At 41.8% G+C, this 16,580-nt stretch overlaps 1 protein-coding gene across 1 annotated transcript in view; it reads left to right on the plus strand.

Moving 5' to 3' along the window:
* Positions 1 to 16,580, plus strand: part of DDX10 (DEAD-box helicase 10) — a 420,816-nt gene that overhangs the window by 364,913 nt on the left and 39,323 nt on the right. Inside the window, exon 17 of the mRNA XM_077483966.1 lies at positions 3,619 to 3,749. Coding sequence (XP_077340092.1) covers positions 3,619 to 3,749 — 131 coding nt within the window. The remainder of the gene's footprint in view (positions 1 to 3,618; positions 3,750 to 16,580) is intronic.

Here is a 16,580-nt window from a genome sequence, read left to right on the forward strand (position 1 = left end):
TTATGTAATGGAGAAGACTTCTTTAAGATTTTAAATCATTGAGTGAGTCACAGCAGTGCGTCAAGGATGTGTGAAGACCTCTATATTTGACCCTGGTGTACATACACTCTTCATTACCAAGCACACAGTATATATAATGCACAAAGCGGCTAGGTGGATTATTGATAATCGCACTCTCAGCTATTCTCGGACCTGATCCTACATGTTTATTAAACCTTATTCAGTATGGATGTATTGTTTTCTTCTAAATGACTAAGAGATACAAATTGGTAAAAAGAATAGAAATGTACAGGAAGGGCAGGTTGTAAGGCTGAACGGGGCTGTACTGTCACTAGATCAGACCAGCCATTTCTGCCGTCACATGAACCTTTCCTAGTGCCTGCAGAACCTGACATAACACGGTGTGTTTCATGGTCACTGGACGCACTATGGTTGGATGGTTCTCTTACAAGCTTTGTGAATTCGGTAAAATACCGATAATAAATGTTTTATGTTATGACACAGCACTAAATTTAGATGGGTGATCAAACGCTTGTTACACAGCAAGAGGTGAATCAAAAAGACACCGTGAAGACTATTTGCATATTGTCCAATAGAGCATAATTAACCTTTAGAACATTTTTACCTGCAACAAATTTGTTCATTCCTTTAGTTATATTTAATTAGCTCTATTTTTTTTTCCATGGTTCTTCTCTGTGTGTCCTTCTGGTCGGTTTGTTTTTTATTCTAATTTTACTTGTTAATGGGTTATCTGGTTAAATGCAGAAAAAAATAGCTACATTCAACTCAACTTAACTGTAACTACTGTTCGTGCATTGTGCAGCTTGCTGCAACCTCATGTGAGAGATGCTGAATGCAGAGATGGGTGAAGGATGGTGATATGGATATTTTTACATCATTACATCAGCTAAGACCACTGTAACTATACATATACAGTACCATACCTGTGGGGTGCCTCTAGAAGCCTGTGACTGGACAGTGAAAGGAGAAGCAGCAGACTGATGAGTGCACTTTGTCACTCTGCTCTCCACTCATGTCCGTATGTTACTTATTAGAAAATGAGCACTGCAGCACAGGTGACTGGCTACTTGTGATGCTCTTTGTGCTTGTTCTTAGCTCTGCTCTACAGGGATTTTAAAAGGCTGCTATCAATTCACATTTGAACACTTTTGTATTGAAAGTAGAACTATAGGCAAGACTTTATTTTATTTTGGGAAAAAAATTAAGGAAGGGTTATAATCCCTGGCAGAATTTTTTTCTAGCCATCTGTGCGCCATTGCAGAGCTTTCACTTCACTTCCTATCCCATAGCCAAACAGGAAGTGAGAGGAAATTCCTATCAAATTACGGGAATTCCTTGGGGACCCCTAGATCACAAAAACTAGCTTCCCCATTGGAAGATTTCCCCTCTATTTCTTTTCTGAGGACGACCCAAAATTTGGGATTTTCTTTTACTTTTCAATAATAAAGGTTAAACAGGGGAAATTAAGAGGGTGAATCTCCCCAATGGGGGCACACACAGGAATGTGCGTTTAGTTATACTTTAAAGCTGAATTTCTTGTATGGCTTTTATTTTTTTGCATAGTTATTTTGGTCCAGTTTGGACCAATGTAAATATTATGTACCATGCCTAGACAATGCTTGTGAAATCTGGAAATCATTGTAGAAGGCACGGATATCGGTATCAGTGGCAATACTAAGAATTTGCACCAGTACATGTGTACCTCAAATAAATACATTTGTGGTGCAATGAATCGCTTGTTATTTGAACAGGAATGTGGTGCGATTCCTGTCCAAATCACATGTAGTTCCCTCCACTGCTCCTGTGTGAACCCAGGCTTGTCATAGTAACTTCGATCCTTGTACTCGCCAATAAAAAAAATGGTATTGGTGAAACCCTAGTAGACATTGCTTGTACAGTGATTGGTGCTAGCTTCCAGGTCCCATGCTGAAGAGCTTCCCTCCTGCATAGTGCACAAAGGGGGTTGCACACTTGTCTTGGTTGCCATTCACAGAACGCCTTGCGTTTTTCTCAGTGAATGCAAGGCGTTCTCTGATTGGATGAGGTGGAGAGGTGATGTCATGGTCAATCAGAACACTGCATTCATTGAGACATGGTTGGAGACCAGGAGAATTCTGTAGGAGACTGTCAAAACTGGAAACATGTTAAAATCAACTGCTAGAGATCAATGATATTAAAGTCAGTGCTCCCTACAGTCGCATTAAAAAATGTACTGGCTTCATCTTTGATCGTCTTCTCAGTGAGATCCATTATAAAATGCTAGAAGAAGAAAATGCTGTATTTATTGGCATATAACATATATAACACTCACTGGGCTGCAAAGCGAGTACCAAGGGGCCTCAGGTTGGGCACCAGAGGTCTACAGGAATGGGAAAATAGCATGGAGGAAAAGAGTAAAGAACAGAAGGAGAAAGAAAGAGTAAAACTTATAAAAGTTTGTGTCTGAGATATTTCAGTCGCACAACAGGACTACATTACACTAGTGACGTATATTAGATTGTGTACTGTATACCAGTAGATTTGGCAAAAAGGAAAGTTTGAGAGACTTTCAATTCTGAAAAGTGTATAGATAGGGTCCTCAGGGTTTTGGGGATAGTCCATTTTGGTGTAGTGTTAGGGGTAAGTAATTGAAATCAACTCTTCAAGCATCTTCTTACCTAAGCCTTAGTGCTTTTTGCATTTTGCAGATTTGCACTATAGTTTAACATGGTTTCCTATGGAACAAGTTCTGTAGTGCAAATCTGCAAAATGCAAAAAGCACAAAAAATGCATGAATATGTGAATGTGTGAATCCAGCCTAATAAAGCTGTGTATGGGTTCTTTTGAAGGGTGTGCGCTAGGACTGTGCAAATGGCCTGGTACACACATGCTTTAACTTTTTGCATGCCCACTATATATGTTTGAATGTACCTGGGGTAAATACCTTGTCTCTCTGTATAATTTGTAATTATGATTATACAGGGTTTATATAACCTTTTATGCAGCGCTTTACAATATAAATGATATATGTGTATGTGATTTTCTCATAACATATGCAGGGTCTGCTTCGCACCTTGCAGTGATAGACCATGCTTATGCATTACTTCTCCTTTCCACAATGCTTATGTCTGAGTCAGTTGACTTGCTGAAAAACAAAACCCACTCCTTGTGTTGCTTGTATCTTATCTCAGCAGTTATATAGAGAATATTGAGTACTGTCCGTGATACTTTTTTTTTATTTGCACTAACATACAATTTTTCAGGACAAGCTTTCGGGGGTCTGCCCCCTTCTTCAAGGTCCAAGCATACGGCTACAATCACATCAAGCAGTTATATAGAAAGAGAGATATAATGGAGAGCTTCCTTTTAATGGCTGCTATACAAACCTATACACTTAATGTAATAGAAAAAATATAAAAGTCCTATAAAAAATGATTTTAAGATAAACACCAAAATAACAATTGAATATGTACATAGTGAAAATATACAGTACTTTCTTTTTAATGCAGTCAGCGTGCAAAAGGATGCAGTGCAAGGCCCTGAGCATATTAGTATATTTCTTATAAACATCTAAACACCAAGCATTGCTGTAGTAATACGTGGCATTATGTGTTTCAGGAAGAGGAGGATGAAACAGTTGCTTATCTCGACCATGACAGCGACAATGAAGTAGATCTGAGTGCACTTCCTGACCCTGACAAGTATCGCGATATAGAGGAAGATGAGCAACCCACGGAAGAAAGTAGCAGGTACGTCTTTGGCATGTTTTATTTTATTTAGTAGCGCAACAGGCTATTTCAGTATGTGGTAGATTGCATTGTTTCCTTCCTGGAACCACATTGATTTTTCTTAGAAAGGAGGCAAATATTTTTTATAATATATAGTGATTTTTTTATTTCTTTTGTAAGATCTGTGAAAATACAAAATAGTCTTCTATAGGAGCTGGTCTCCGCTAAATAGTAGATTGCTTCACGAAAGGCAAGGATGCAATTTTCAGTTCACAAAACAGAAACAACCACTGATACTTCCAGGATGAGCAGCGTGTACAGCCTTGATCCGGAAAGTTATCCGGTTGTCTTTGGGGATCAAAGAGGATTTTTTTTCCTGTCCGAGCAAATCGGACTTGGATTGGGTTTTTTCTTCCCTTTGGATATTATATGTTTAGATTTAAATTTTTGTTTTCTTTCATCCAGGTGTGTTTTCAACTCAACTGTGTAAATTCTTTAGCTTTATTTGGAGAAAAACAACACTTAAAAAAAACTGCATCTTACAAATCTGCCCATGCATTGAAAACTTTTGTTTATAATGTATCAAACTTAACTTTGGTGTGTTTTTTTGTTTTTTTTTTTACAATGGTTTCTTGGTATCGCATACTCTGTGAACAGTAGTCGCATCACCTTTACTCTTGATAACTACTGCTAAATATCGTAACAGTGAATTTGTAATATTTGAAAGTCAATCACATGGACACCAGTATATTCTATATCTGCATAACCAATAAATAGAAAAATAAACCACGCAAGTGGTACACTAAAAATAAAAAACAGCTGCAAGCATGCTTAAGTGATATCTACCTTAGCAACAAATATCCATGAAGAGCAGCACACTGTTTTATGGCTATATCTACATAAGGTCCATCTGTAGATGCTCCCTTATCTAAATATTAGTCAAATCCTAAGGCACCACTTCAAATATATCATTTTAGTGGAACAGTTGGAACCAGGGGTTATTAGACCATATTATTTTCTTTTCTCATCAACAGTTATCCTGATACTCCTTAGCTATCACCATAGGCTTTCAGTAGTTTAAATCGGGGAGAAGATATGGTCTTCAACTGTATCTTCCATACAGAAAAGAGTGATACCTTCCTTTTGAAATTTGTATCAAGTTAATTTTTGCCCTGCTTGCTCGTTTCTTGCCACGTGGCCTGAGCCACACAGCACCTCACATGTTCAGCAAGATCCACCTCGCAAATAGACATTTTGCTATGCTTGCTCTAACATTAACATGATATGTTAGTATAGTTTTTGTCAAAAGAAGTTGTTTGGGGATTAAAACAATAACTGGTTTAAAATAAAATGTCCAGTCATGTGAACAGTGCACAATTTTCTATAGGATTAAGGTCTGGAGACTGGCTAGGCCACTGCATGACCTTAATGTGCTTCTTCTTGAGCCACTTCTTTGTTGCCTTGGCGGTATGTTTCGGGTCGTTCTCGTGCTGGAAGACCCATCCATGACCCATCTCCAGTGTGCTGGCTGAGGGAAAAAGGTTTTACAATACATGGCCCCATCCATTGGCCCCTCGATGCGGCAAAGTCGGCCTGTATATTTAGCAGAGAAACAGCCCCAAAGCGTCATGTTTCTATCTCTGTGCTTGACTGTAGGGATGGTGTTCTTAGGGTCATAGTCAGCATCTCCAAACAAGGCGAGTCAAGATAAGAGTTTAATTTTGGTCTCATTTGACCACAGCACTTACTCCCAATCCTCCTCTGAATGATTTAGATGTTTATTGGCATGACTGTACATTTGCCTTCTTGAAGAGGGGGACTCGCCATGTTTTGAATGCTGGCTATGACCCTAAGAACACCATTTCTACAGTCAAGCATAGAAGTGGAAACATTATGCTTTGGGGCGGTTGCTCTGCTAAAGGTACAGGCTGACTTTGCCACATTGAGGGGCTAATGGATAGGGCCAGGTAATGTAATATCTTGGATAAGAACCTTCTTCCCTCAGCCAGAAACACTGAAGATGGGTCTTTCAGTATGGCAATGACCAAAATATACCGCCAAGGCAACAAAGGAGTGTCTCAAGAAAAAGCACGTTAAGATCATGGAGTGGCCTAGCCAGTCTCCCAACCTAAACCTGATAGAAAATGTAGGGAGGGAGCTGAAACTTCGAGTTGCCAAGAGACAGCCAAGAAACCTTGGGGATTTACAGAAGATTTGTGAAAAATGAGTGGACCAAAATCCCTCCTGAGATGTGTGCAAACCTGGTAACCAACTACAAGTAACATCTTACCTCTGTGCTTGCCCACAAGGTTTTCTCCACCAAGTACTAAGTCATGTTTTATTCAGGATCAAATACTTATTTTACTCATTGAATAGCAACTCAATATATAACATTTGTATCATATGTCTTTTTTGGATTTTTGGTTGATATGCTGTCCCTCATTTAAAATACAACTATGATAAAAATTATAAACCTTTCATTTCTTCGTAAGTGGGCAAACGTACAAAATCTTCAGGGGATCAAATGATACTTTTTCAAGGCACTGTAAATATATACAGTGGGGAAATACCCCTTGAAAATTTCCACATTTTGTCATGTTACAACCAAAAACTTAATTGGATTTTATGCGATAGACCCATACAAAGTGGCACATAATTGTTAAGTAGAAGGGAAATGATAAATGTTTTTCTAAATTTTTTACAAATATCTGAAAAGTGTAGTGGGCATTTGTATTCAGCCCCCTTTGCTCTGATACCCCTAACTAAAATCTAGTGGAACCAATTGCCTTCAGAGTCACCTATTTAGTAAATAGAGTCCACCTATTCACCTATGTGTGTTTTAATCTCAGTATAAATACAGCTCTTCTCTGAAGCCCTCAGAGGTTTGTTAGAGAACCTTAGTGAACAAACAGCATCACAAAGGCCAATGAACACACCAGACAGGTCAGGATAAGGTTCTGGAGAAGTTTAAAGCACGGTATAAAAAAAATAGCCCAAGCTTTGAACAACTCATGGACCACTGTTCAATCCATCATCCAAAAATGGAAAGAGTATGGCACAACTGCAAACCTACCAAGACATGACCATCTAACTAAACTGCCAGGCTGGGCAAGGAGAGCATTATTCAGAGAAGCATCCAAGAGGCCCATGGTAACTCTGGAGCAGCTGTAAAGATCTGCAGTTAGGTTGGGGAATCTGTCCACAGGACAACTATTAGTCAAGCACTACACAAATCTGGTCTCTATGGAAGAGTGGCAAGAAGAAAGCCATTGTTGAAAGAAAGCCATAAGAAGACCTGTTTGCAGTTTGCGAGAAACCATGTGGAGAACACGGCAAACATGTGGAAGAAGATGCTCAGCAGGGACAGAGAAGCTCTTCAAAGTTGATCGGAAAATGTGGAAAATTTCAAGGGGTAGGAATACCTTTTCAAGGCATTGTGTGTGTGTGTAAAAAAAAAAAAAAAAAAATACTATAATCTCACAAAAGTGATTACACCCCTCACATTTTTGTAAATATTTTATTATATCTTTTCATGTGACAACACTGAAGAAATTACACTTTTCTGCAATGTAAAGTAATGAGTGTACAGCTTGTATAACAGTGTAAATTTTGTTGCCCCCTCAAAATAACTCAACACACAATCATTAATGTCTAAACTGCTGGCAACAAAAGTGAGTACACCCCTAAGTGAAAATATCCAAGTTGGGCCTAAAGTGTCAATATTTTGTGTGGCCACCATTATTTTCCAGCACTGCCTTAACCCTCTTGGGCATGGAGTTCACCAGAGCTTCACAGGTTGCAACTCTTCCACTCCTCCCTGATGATATCACGGAGCTGGTGGATGTTAGAGACCTTGCGCTCCTCCACCTTTCACTTGAGGATGCCCCCAGATGCTCAATAGGGTTTAAGTCTGGAGACATGCTTGGGCAGTCCATCACCTTTACCATGAGCTTCTTTAGCAAGGTAAAGGTCGTCTTGGAGAGGTGTGTTTGGGGTCATTATCATGTTGGAATACTGCCCTGCGGCCCAGTCTCCAAAGGGAGGGGATCATGCTCTGCTTCAGTATGTCACAGTACATGTTGGCATTCATGGTTCCCTTAATGAACTGCAGTTTCCCATTGCCAGCAGCACTCTTGCAACCCCAAAACATCACACTCCCACCACCATGCTTGACTGGAGGCAAGACACACTTGTCTTTGTACTGCTCACCTGGTTGCCGCCACACACGCTTGACACCATCTGAACCAAATAAGTTTATCTTGGTGTCATCAGACCACAGGACATGGTTCCAGTAATCCATGTCCTTAGTCTGCTTGTCTTCAGCAAACTGTTTGCAGGCTTTCTTGTGCAGCATCTTTAGAAGAGGCTTCCTTTGGGCATGACAGGCATGCAGACCAATTTGATGCAATTTGCGGCATATGGTCTGAGCACTGACACTCTGACCCCCTCAACCCCTGCAGCAATTCTTGCAGCACTCATACTTCTTTTTCCCAAAGACAACCTCTGGATATGATGCTGAGCATGTGCACTCAACTTCTTTTGTTGATCATGGTGAGGCCTGTTCTGAGTGGAACCTGTCCTGTTAAACTTCTGTATGATCTTGGCCACCATGCTGCAGCTCAATTTCAGGGTCTTGGCAATCTTCTTATAGCCTAGGCCATCTTTATGTAGAGCAGCATTTCTTTTTTTTCAGATCCTCAGACAGTTCTTAGCCGTGAGGTGCCATGTTGAACTTCCAGTGACCAGTATGAATGAGTGAGAGCGATAACACCAAATTTAACACACCTTCTCCCCATTCACACCTGAGACCTTTTAATACTAAGGAGTCAAATGAAATCGGGGAGGGGAAATGTCTAATTTGGACCAATTTGGATATTTTTACTTTTGTTGCCAGTGGTTTAGACATTAATAGCTGTGTTTTGAGTTATTTAGAGGGGACAGCAAATTTAAACTGTTATACAAGCTGTACACTGCTTTACGTTGTAGTAAAGTGTAATTTCTTCAGTGTTGTCACAGGAAGATATAATAAAATATTTATAAAAATGTGAGGGGTGTACTCACTTTTGTGAGATGTTTAATGTATACAGTATATACATACAAAGCATTTGTGTTGTATCCTATTGTGAGGAGCAGCTAAGACCATCTTTCTGATGACTAGTAAAGGTGATATATCTCGGGGTCAGTGTGAATGGAACGTTTCTATTTATCTTTTGTGAGATACTGTGTGTGTGTGTATAATACTATATATATATATATATATAATGTGTGTGTGTGTGTGTAATTGCTACAAATTTCATATACACGGATTTGTTTTTTATTTTACCAAAGAAATGTGCCAGAATACATTTTGACCTACATTTATGAAGAAATATTATTAGCAAAATTTTATAACAAACTAAGAAGGTTTGTTCCCCATTTCCCCCCAAAATGTTCAGTCTAGGGCTGAAACGATTAATCGATAATGAATCATTATCGATTCCTTGGTCCGCACCTTCCTCCTGTCCGTCCGTGAAAAAAAATCCTTCCCTTCTGTGTAATCCTGTGTCGCTGTCTGTGACCAGGCACATCGGCACCGCTGCACATCCGCGGCACGCCTGTCCTCGCTGACGTCATTCCCACAGATCTTCTCAGCCCCGCCTGCTGCTGCCTTGATGGAACAAAGGCGAGTGGGAGAAGCTGTGAGGAGAGCCGAGCTGCACATTGTGAAAAGGTAGCGGCTATACACAGTACAATACACTACACAGTGAAAACATGCATACATACACAGTACAACATTCACTGACCAGTGCCCCAACTAAGTATTTCTGGGAGGGGGGGGGAGTGCCCCATCATTGGTTTTGCCCCATCATTGGTTTTGCCCCATCATTGGTTTTGCCCCATCATTGGTTTTGCTGGGAGAGAGGGGGGAATAGTCATAGTGCCACATTGGTGTTTCTGGGAGGGGGAGGGGGGTAGTGCCCTATTCGTGTTTCCAGGGCAGGAATAGTGCCCATCATTGGTGTCCCCGGGAGGAATAGCGCCCCGTCATTGGTGTCCCCGGGAGCAATAGAGCCCCGTCATTGGTGTCCCCGGGAGCAATAGAGCCCCGTCATTGGTGTCCCCAGGTGCAATAGCGCCCCGTCATTGGTGTCCCCGGGTGCAATAGCGCCCCGTCATTGGTGTCCCCGGGTGCAATAGCGCCCCGTCATTGGTGTCCCCGGGTGCAATAGCGCCCCGTCATTGGTGTCCCCGGGTGCAATAGCGCCCGTCATTGGTGTCCCCGGGAACAATCGCGCCCCGTCATTGGTGTCCCCGGGAGCAATAGCGCCCGTCATTGGTGTCCCCGGGAGCAATCGCGCCCCGTCATCGGTGTCCCCGGGAGCAATCGCGCCCCGTCATCGGTGTCCCCGGAGCAATCGCGCCCCGTCATCGGTGTCCCCGGGAGCAATCGCGCCCCGTCATCGGTGTCCCCGGGAGCAATCGCGCCCCGTCATCGGTGTCCCCGGGAGCAATCGCGCCCCGTCATCGGTGTCCCCGGGAGCAATCGCGCCCCGTCATCGGTGTCCCCGGGAGCAATCGCGCCCCGTCATCGGTGTCCCCGGGAGCAATCGCGCCCCGTCATCGGTGTCCCCGGGAGCAATCGCGCCCCGTCATCGGTGTCCCCGGGAGCAATCGCGCCCCGTCATCGGTGTCCCCGGGAGCAATCGCGCCCCGTCATCGGTGTCCCCGGGAGCAATCGCGCCCCGTCATCGGTGTCCCCGGGAGCAATCGCGCCCCGTCATCGGTGTCCCCGGGAGCAATCGCGCCCCGTCATCGGTGTCCCCGGGAGCAATCGCGCCCCGTCATCGGTGTCCCCGGGAGCAATCGCGCCCCGTCATCGGTGTCCCCGGGAGCAATCGCGCCCCGTCATCGGTGTCCCCGGGAGCAATCGCGCCCCGTCATCGGTGTCCCCGGGAGCAATCGCGCCCCGTCATCGGTGTCCCCGGGAGCAATCGCGTCCCGTCATCGGTGTCCCCTGTAGGAATCGCGCCCCGTCATCGGTGTCCCCTGTAGGAATAGCGCCCCGTCATTGGTGTTCACGGGAGGAATAGCGCCCCCTTTTTTTTATGACTTTATCCGATTAATCGAAAAAATAATCGGCTGATTAATCGATTATGAAAATAATCTTTAGTTGCAGCCCTAGTTCAGTCTTCTTTTCCTTTTTATATAATGAAAAAAAAAAAACTGTTAGTTAAATACCACCCAAAGCTCTGTCTGTTTATAAAGAAAATGATATCAAATCGATTTAAGTATAGTGTTGCATGACTCAGTAATTGTCACAAAGTATGATATTTATGAAAGCTAAAAAAAATTGCCTGGAGAGAAAGGAGGTTAAATATGTCTTCAAGAAGTTAAACAATACAGCCTGGCCACCGTCTTGCCTCACCCCTACCCGAGCAGATACCAACAATTCCCGTTAGCACATGTTGATCGGCTTCTATTGCTGCCCTAAAGGTGATTACAGGAGCTTGATACCAAGGTAAATCTAGATACTTACACTAGCTATATTTACAAATGCATTTCATGATTTTTTAATGAATACATAACTGCATTAAAATTGTTTTATTTCTGCCTGGGGTTCTATTGTAACTTGGCCGTTTACAGTCGATAGGATAGTACTTAATGAGCTCTTTAAGCAAAGGCAGTTATTTATAGGAATACTGCAAAATCAGTACACTTCTGTAAAATGTTTTTTTTTTTTTTCTGTAAAATTCAACAGCACCAAAAAATATTGATCTAAAAATAAAGTGTTTCTGCTTCTCATCAGAGATTGCTGGTAACATTACCATACATTAAACAGAAAGCGGATGGGGTGATTCTACTCCCAAGAGGCACTGATGGTGTTTTTCCCATTACCGTAACACCACAGAGCACTGCTCAGCCTGTCAGCAATCAGGTTAAATGTTCAATTTGTTGTCTAGGCCACCTGTTTAATACTTTGCTGCAGACTGTCTATCAGGTAGCGGCCCTCCCTTGCCATTGGATTATAGCAGGGGTTTTATTAACCGTCTTTCTTGTCTAATCTGTGAAAGTAATTTACTACCAATTTCCTTTTGTTTCCACTTTGATCTGAATCCTCACACATCTTGAATTACAAATGTCCTCTTACCAAAAAAAGAAAAGTACATAGTTAATACTTGTTACATCACATTTTATAATTGACCCTGATATCAGCAACTTGTTATATGCTGTTGTAGTGTAAGATCCTGACATTGCAGATGAACTTGTGCCCAGGCTATAATCAATGAAATATTATTTGCAAGCAAACAAGCAGTAAACGTCTGTTCAGATTTGTTGTGTTACGGTAACGTGTTGTAAAACCTGCATTTCACTGTGCATTATCGTAATGCATACAACTAGGTTTGCATTTTGGCGTCATTCATTTTTTAATACCAATGCACTTAGCCAGCACATAAAAATGTATGTACATTTTGGTGTGCCACACTGCACAGACGTAAAACCATCTGTGCAATGTGCACCGTACTGAACAAAATGCTGCTAATGCCTCAGCTGGAAAGATTCAGAATCACTTCTTCAAAGTAAACCTGTTGTCAGGCCTAATTAGTCAATAATCAATCATTTAATATAATTGTGACAAGCATTAAATCAGGTTTTAAATCAAAGCCCACACTAACCTCTGTAGTAGGGTGTGATGGAGCAATTCATCCTCGAAGCTCACAGCAAAAGTTTAAAGGTGTCTACAGGATAAGTTAAATTAGTGAAAAACCTTTTATAAAGTGCTAAGTGCTACAGGTGGAGTAAATAGATAAAATCCTGTGTGTTCATTGCCTCCCTGCGCAAATGTGGCAAGAGTCCTTACGATTTCACCTAAAATAAGTGCAAAAAATATATATGTGTATAGTAACTTAAAGAAATCGTGTGTTTGTGTCTGTCCCTGCACAGTCGTGACCAAAAAGTACTCACAGATCCAAACAATCTAAGTGCAATCCATAGATGTATGTATACATACATGTGTAACAAGGCAAATAAGAATGTGTTTCAAAACAGTCCAGTGATGAGTTAAGTTGTGCACATTGAAAGGCAAACACTCCTAGAGCTGATGTCATCTGGTCTGAATCATTTAAAACAGGAGAAAAGTTAGTTCTAATAACGATGATCTGTAAGCTTCCGAAGGTCATTCAAAAGGCGACTTGTGTGCGCTGTTGCATAGATATTCATGTGACTTTCGTGCTCCCCCTTTCGGGTCCCCACTCACCAGTTACCACTCCCTTGCAGGGGTAAGTGGCATATATAGTATACAGCAGCTGAGGTCCTAATGTCTCTCCGGGTCAGGATGCTTCCAACTCCCCGTCAGGATAGCCTGTATCAACCGAATACTAGGAAGTAGCTAGTATATTCCAGTGTTGATCCCAGCAGAAAGTCCTCATATAGAAAAGATAAGGGCTCCAATAGTGTAGTATCAAAAACGTTTTCTGTTTATTAAAAAATTAAAATAACATAACCATCTCCCAACCATGGTAAGATGTCATCTCAAAAATAAAAACTGAACATTCAAGAAAAAAACAGGGTGTGTATGCAATGTCGGAAAGCCGGGACTAATGAAGGTAAATAGAATTTATGTAGAGAGGTTGGTTTTATACACCTATCGATCTCAGGTAGCGCCACTCGCCCCATTTATTCACGTCATTTATGCAGCTTTCCAGGCTGGGTACGCGGAGACCGGCCCAAGGAGCACACAATAATTTGCCCTAAAGTGATACTAAACATACTGTATGTGGATAATGGCCTTGTAATTATTTTAATATATAAATAAGAAAATAAAAATGTGACTACCTTTTTTTTTCTTAATAGATATACATCCGCCACATGACCCAGCTCTTTCCCAGCCTGTCTGCAGGGAAACAGTGGCAAAGGGAGCTTCTAGTCCTGTGCTGGTACAAAAAAACAGCCTTTAGGACACAGAATAAAAAGAAATCATTAATATCAATAAATTGTTTTAAATTATCATGCAAAATATATATTTGAAATCAAATATTTAATATTTTGGGATTTCTGATAGTCACAGGCTGTGTCATGCCCCTCCAGCCTGTGTGTTAGAATAACAGGAAAGTGAAGCCTTCATCAATCAAGATGTAATATCCCACTCCCATTGTGTTTAGCTGGTTGGTGGGCACAGAGGAGGCGGGTGGAAGTGGGCTGTCATTTACCGCTGTGTATATGTCCACATGTATGACTCTATCGTCACATGGGCTGCACAGGTGTGGAAGGGAGGAAATGCAGAGCTGCCAACAATGTTGTGCAAAAACCCCAACTGCAGTGGGGACATAGGCAAAAGGGGGAGATGATGAGCAGCAGGATCAATCAGTTTTTTGAAGAATATAAAAAATGAATTATAGTTTATATAATCACCATAGTGACTGAGTGAATATGAACAGCATTTACTGATAGTTTTTTTTTTTTTATGTGGGTTTAATGACACTTTAAAGACTAGAAGTGCTTGTTGCTGGGTGTGCGCCTTTGGTTATTTTGAGGAGAGGGTGAAGAGGTTCAGAAAACACGCTACAAGTGCACTTCTCTTGTTTCATGGCAAATGTCATGATGGCGATCCTCTCCATGACTCATTAATTGTACCCATATACACTCAAACACAATGCACTGTCACATAATACAAATAATTTCAACAGAATTGAGATTTAAAAAAAACACCAATTCACACACAATTTGCCTTTTTGATGCCTTGCGTTACATTAAAGCAAGCCTATTCCACTGAATGGCCTGCCAATGCACCAAAACAAGCAAAAAAGACTCCTCATGTTTGCAGCGCACCACAATACACAGTGGAGGTGCGTTTGGGTTCCATTGAAAAAAATTAGCATTGCAACTTGTGAATGCAGGCAATGTGCATCACCGCATTGCAGATATATGTTAATGGGTCTTTGAAGTTGTGGGATGCCAGGTCACATATAGAAATTTGAATAGCTAATGTTGTGAAGTTGCAGCGGCTGTTTCAAGTCTGATGATTGGCAATTGATAGTGATTCACAAAAACCATGTTCCCGTGAACAAACAGCGTTTGCTAATATTGTGCAACAAGAATTCCTTAAATATTGTACGGCTACAATCACATTAAATATTGTGAAAATACAAAAACTCAAAAGCTTCTGATGAGGAAACACGTCAAGCTAGGAGACACAGTGCACTATGTAGAGCTCTAGGTGGAACGCACGCCAACACCCCTGAGCGGTTTTATGTGCTGATGCAGTTGCCTGCACAAGAGGGGTTTTTGCAAAGTGCATTTCTGTATGCTAAACCTGCCTGAAAGTTTAATAAAGAATCAAGACATTTTTAAACTATGTGGAGCCCGTTTTCAGTTTTTTTTCCTGACTACAGCGGGATTCCGCTTTGGAGTTACGGAATCCAGTAAGGACAGATTGATTGGAAGCGGTCAGTGGAATTCATGGTCACGGAGACCCCTTAAGCCTATTTGACTCCTCTTGTTATACGACTCTGAGAGTCAACTACATTTAGTGAGTGGGGACCTTCACTTAACTTCCACAAGGTGTTTGGAAGTACATTGAACAAGTCACTCTCTGTGGGATTTACACGGCAGAAGCCTACACTAGAAAAGAAAAAAAAATTTTCTTCATATTTATTGTCATGGGACTTTTGACCGCTATTTTACATGTTTTTGTGGTTTCACAATATTTAAGGTATTCTTGTTGCACAATATTAGCAAGCGCTGTTTGTTCACGGGAACAAGTTTTTTGTGACTCACTATCAATCACATATTGAAATGGCATAGATCATGCAGCAGAATCACAGGTAGCACCTGACTAACAGAATGTTAACGGCTTCCTGTCCAGACCATTGTAAAATGATGCCCAAGCGGGAACCCTGTTGTTCTTGATGTTCTTTATGGAAAACACCTTGCACGAGCCTGACAGGCCAAGTTCTTGTGCGATCTGTCACCTACTGTTTCCACCGGACACAGCAGGTGACAAACCAGTGTGGCAGCCCACTGCTGGTACCATGTGATCACTGTGCTCAATCACAGCAGATCACATGACAATTGTAAACCATGAATGCCTTTCGCTCCACCATTCTAACGAAGGGAAACCGTCAGTGGATCCTTGCGGCTGTGAATGGCCAGCTTGTCTTCTAGGACACACACAGGTCCCAGAAGACAGCGGGGGGGGCTCACCCCCCAAAAGGATATGACGTCCTGTGCTACGACCCAGATGAATTGCAGCACACTTAATAAAAGGTGGGAAGGAGATAAATCAAATAAGTTTTAATATCCAAAAATCAGGGGGGGACTTTCGTTTAAGACCACCTATCAAAAGTGGGTGGAACTCTGCTTTAAATACTACCAATAGAAAGCTCTATTTGTATGAAAAAAAAAATTCATATGGTTTAAAGCAGGGGTCTCAAACTGGTGGCCCTCCAGGTGTTGCTAAACTACAAGTCCCATCATGCCTCTGCCTGTGGGAATTCTGCTTGTAACTGTCAGCCTTGCAATGCCTCATGGAACTTGTAGTTTTGCAACAGCTGGAGGGCCGCCAATTTGAGACACCTGGTTTAAAGTGTTGCATGACCGTGCAATTGTCACGCAGTGTGACCGCGCTGAAAGCTGAACATTTTCCAGAGCAGGACGGGGATAAAAGTGTTCTATTATGCTTTGCAGCCAGTTAGCACATTGGTATTAGAGGGAGGTGGCTAAGACACAAAGTTTGGCTGACATGTAGTCTGAATGGTGGATACTAGAGAACCAACATAGTGTTCTCCCATTTCTAGGAACAGAGGTTAAAGTTTTTTCTTCCAACAACTGTTTATTTTCAGACAGAATTATCATTTAGGGTAGCTTATCATAATC

This window comes from Lithobates pipiens, unplaced genomic scaffold (genome assembly GCF_037356315.1).
Source record: "Lithobates pipiens isolate NorthernLeopardFrog02 unplaced genomic scaffold, aLitPip1_a1.2 Scaffold_16, whole genome shotgun sequence".
NCBI classification, from domain to species: Eukaryota; Metazoa; Chordata; class Amphibia; order Anura; family Ranidae; genus Lithobates; species Lithobates pipiens.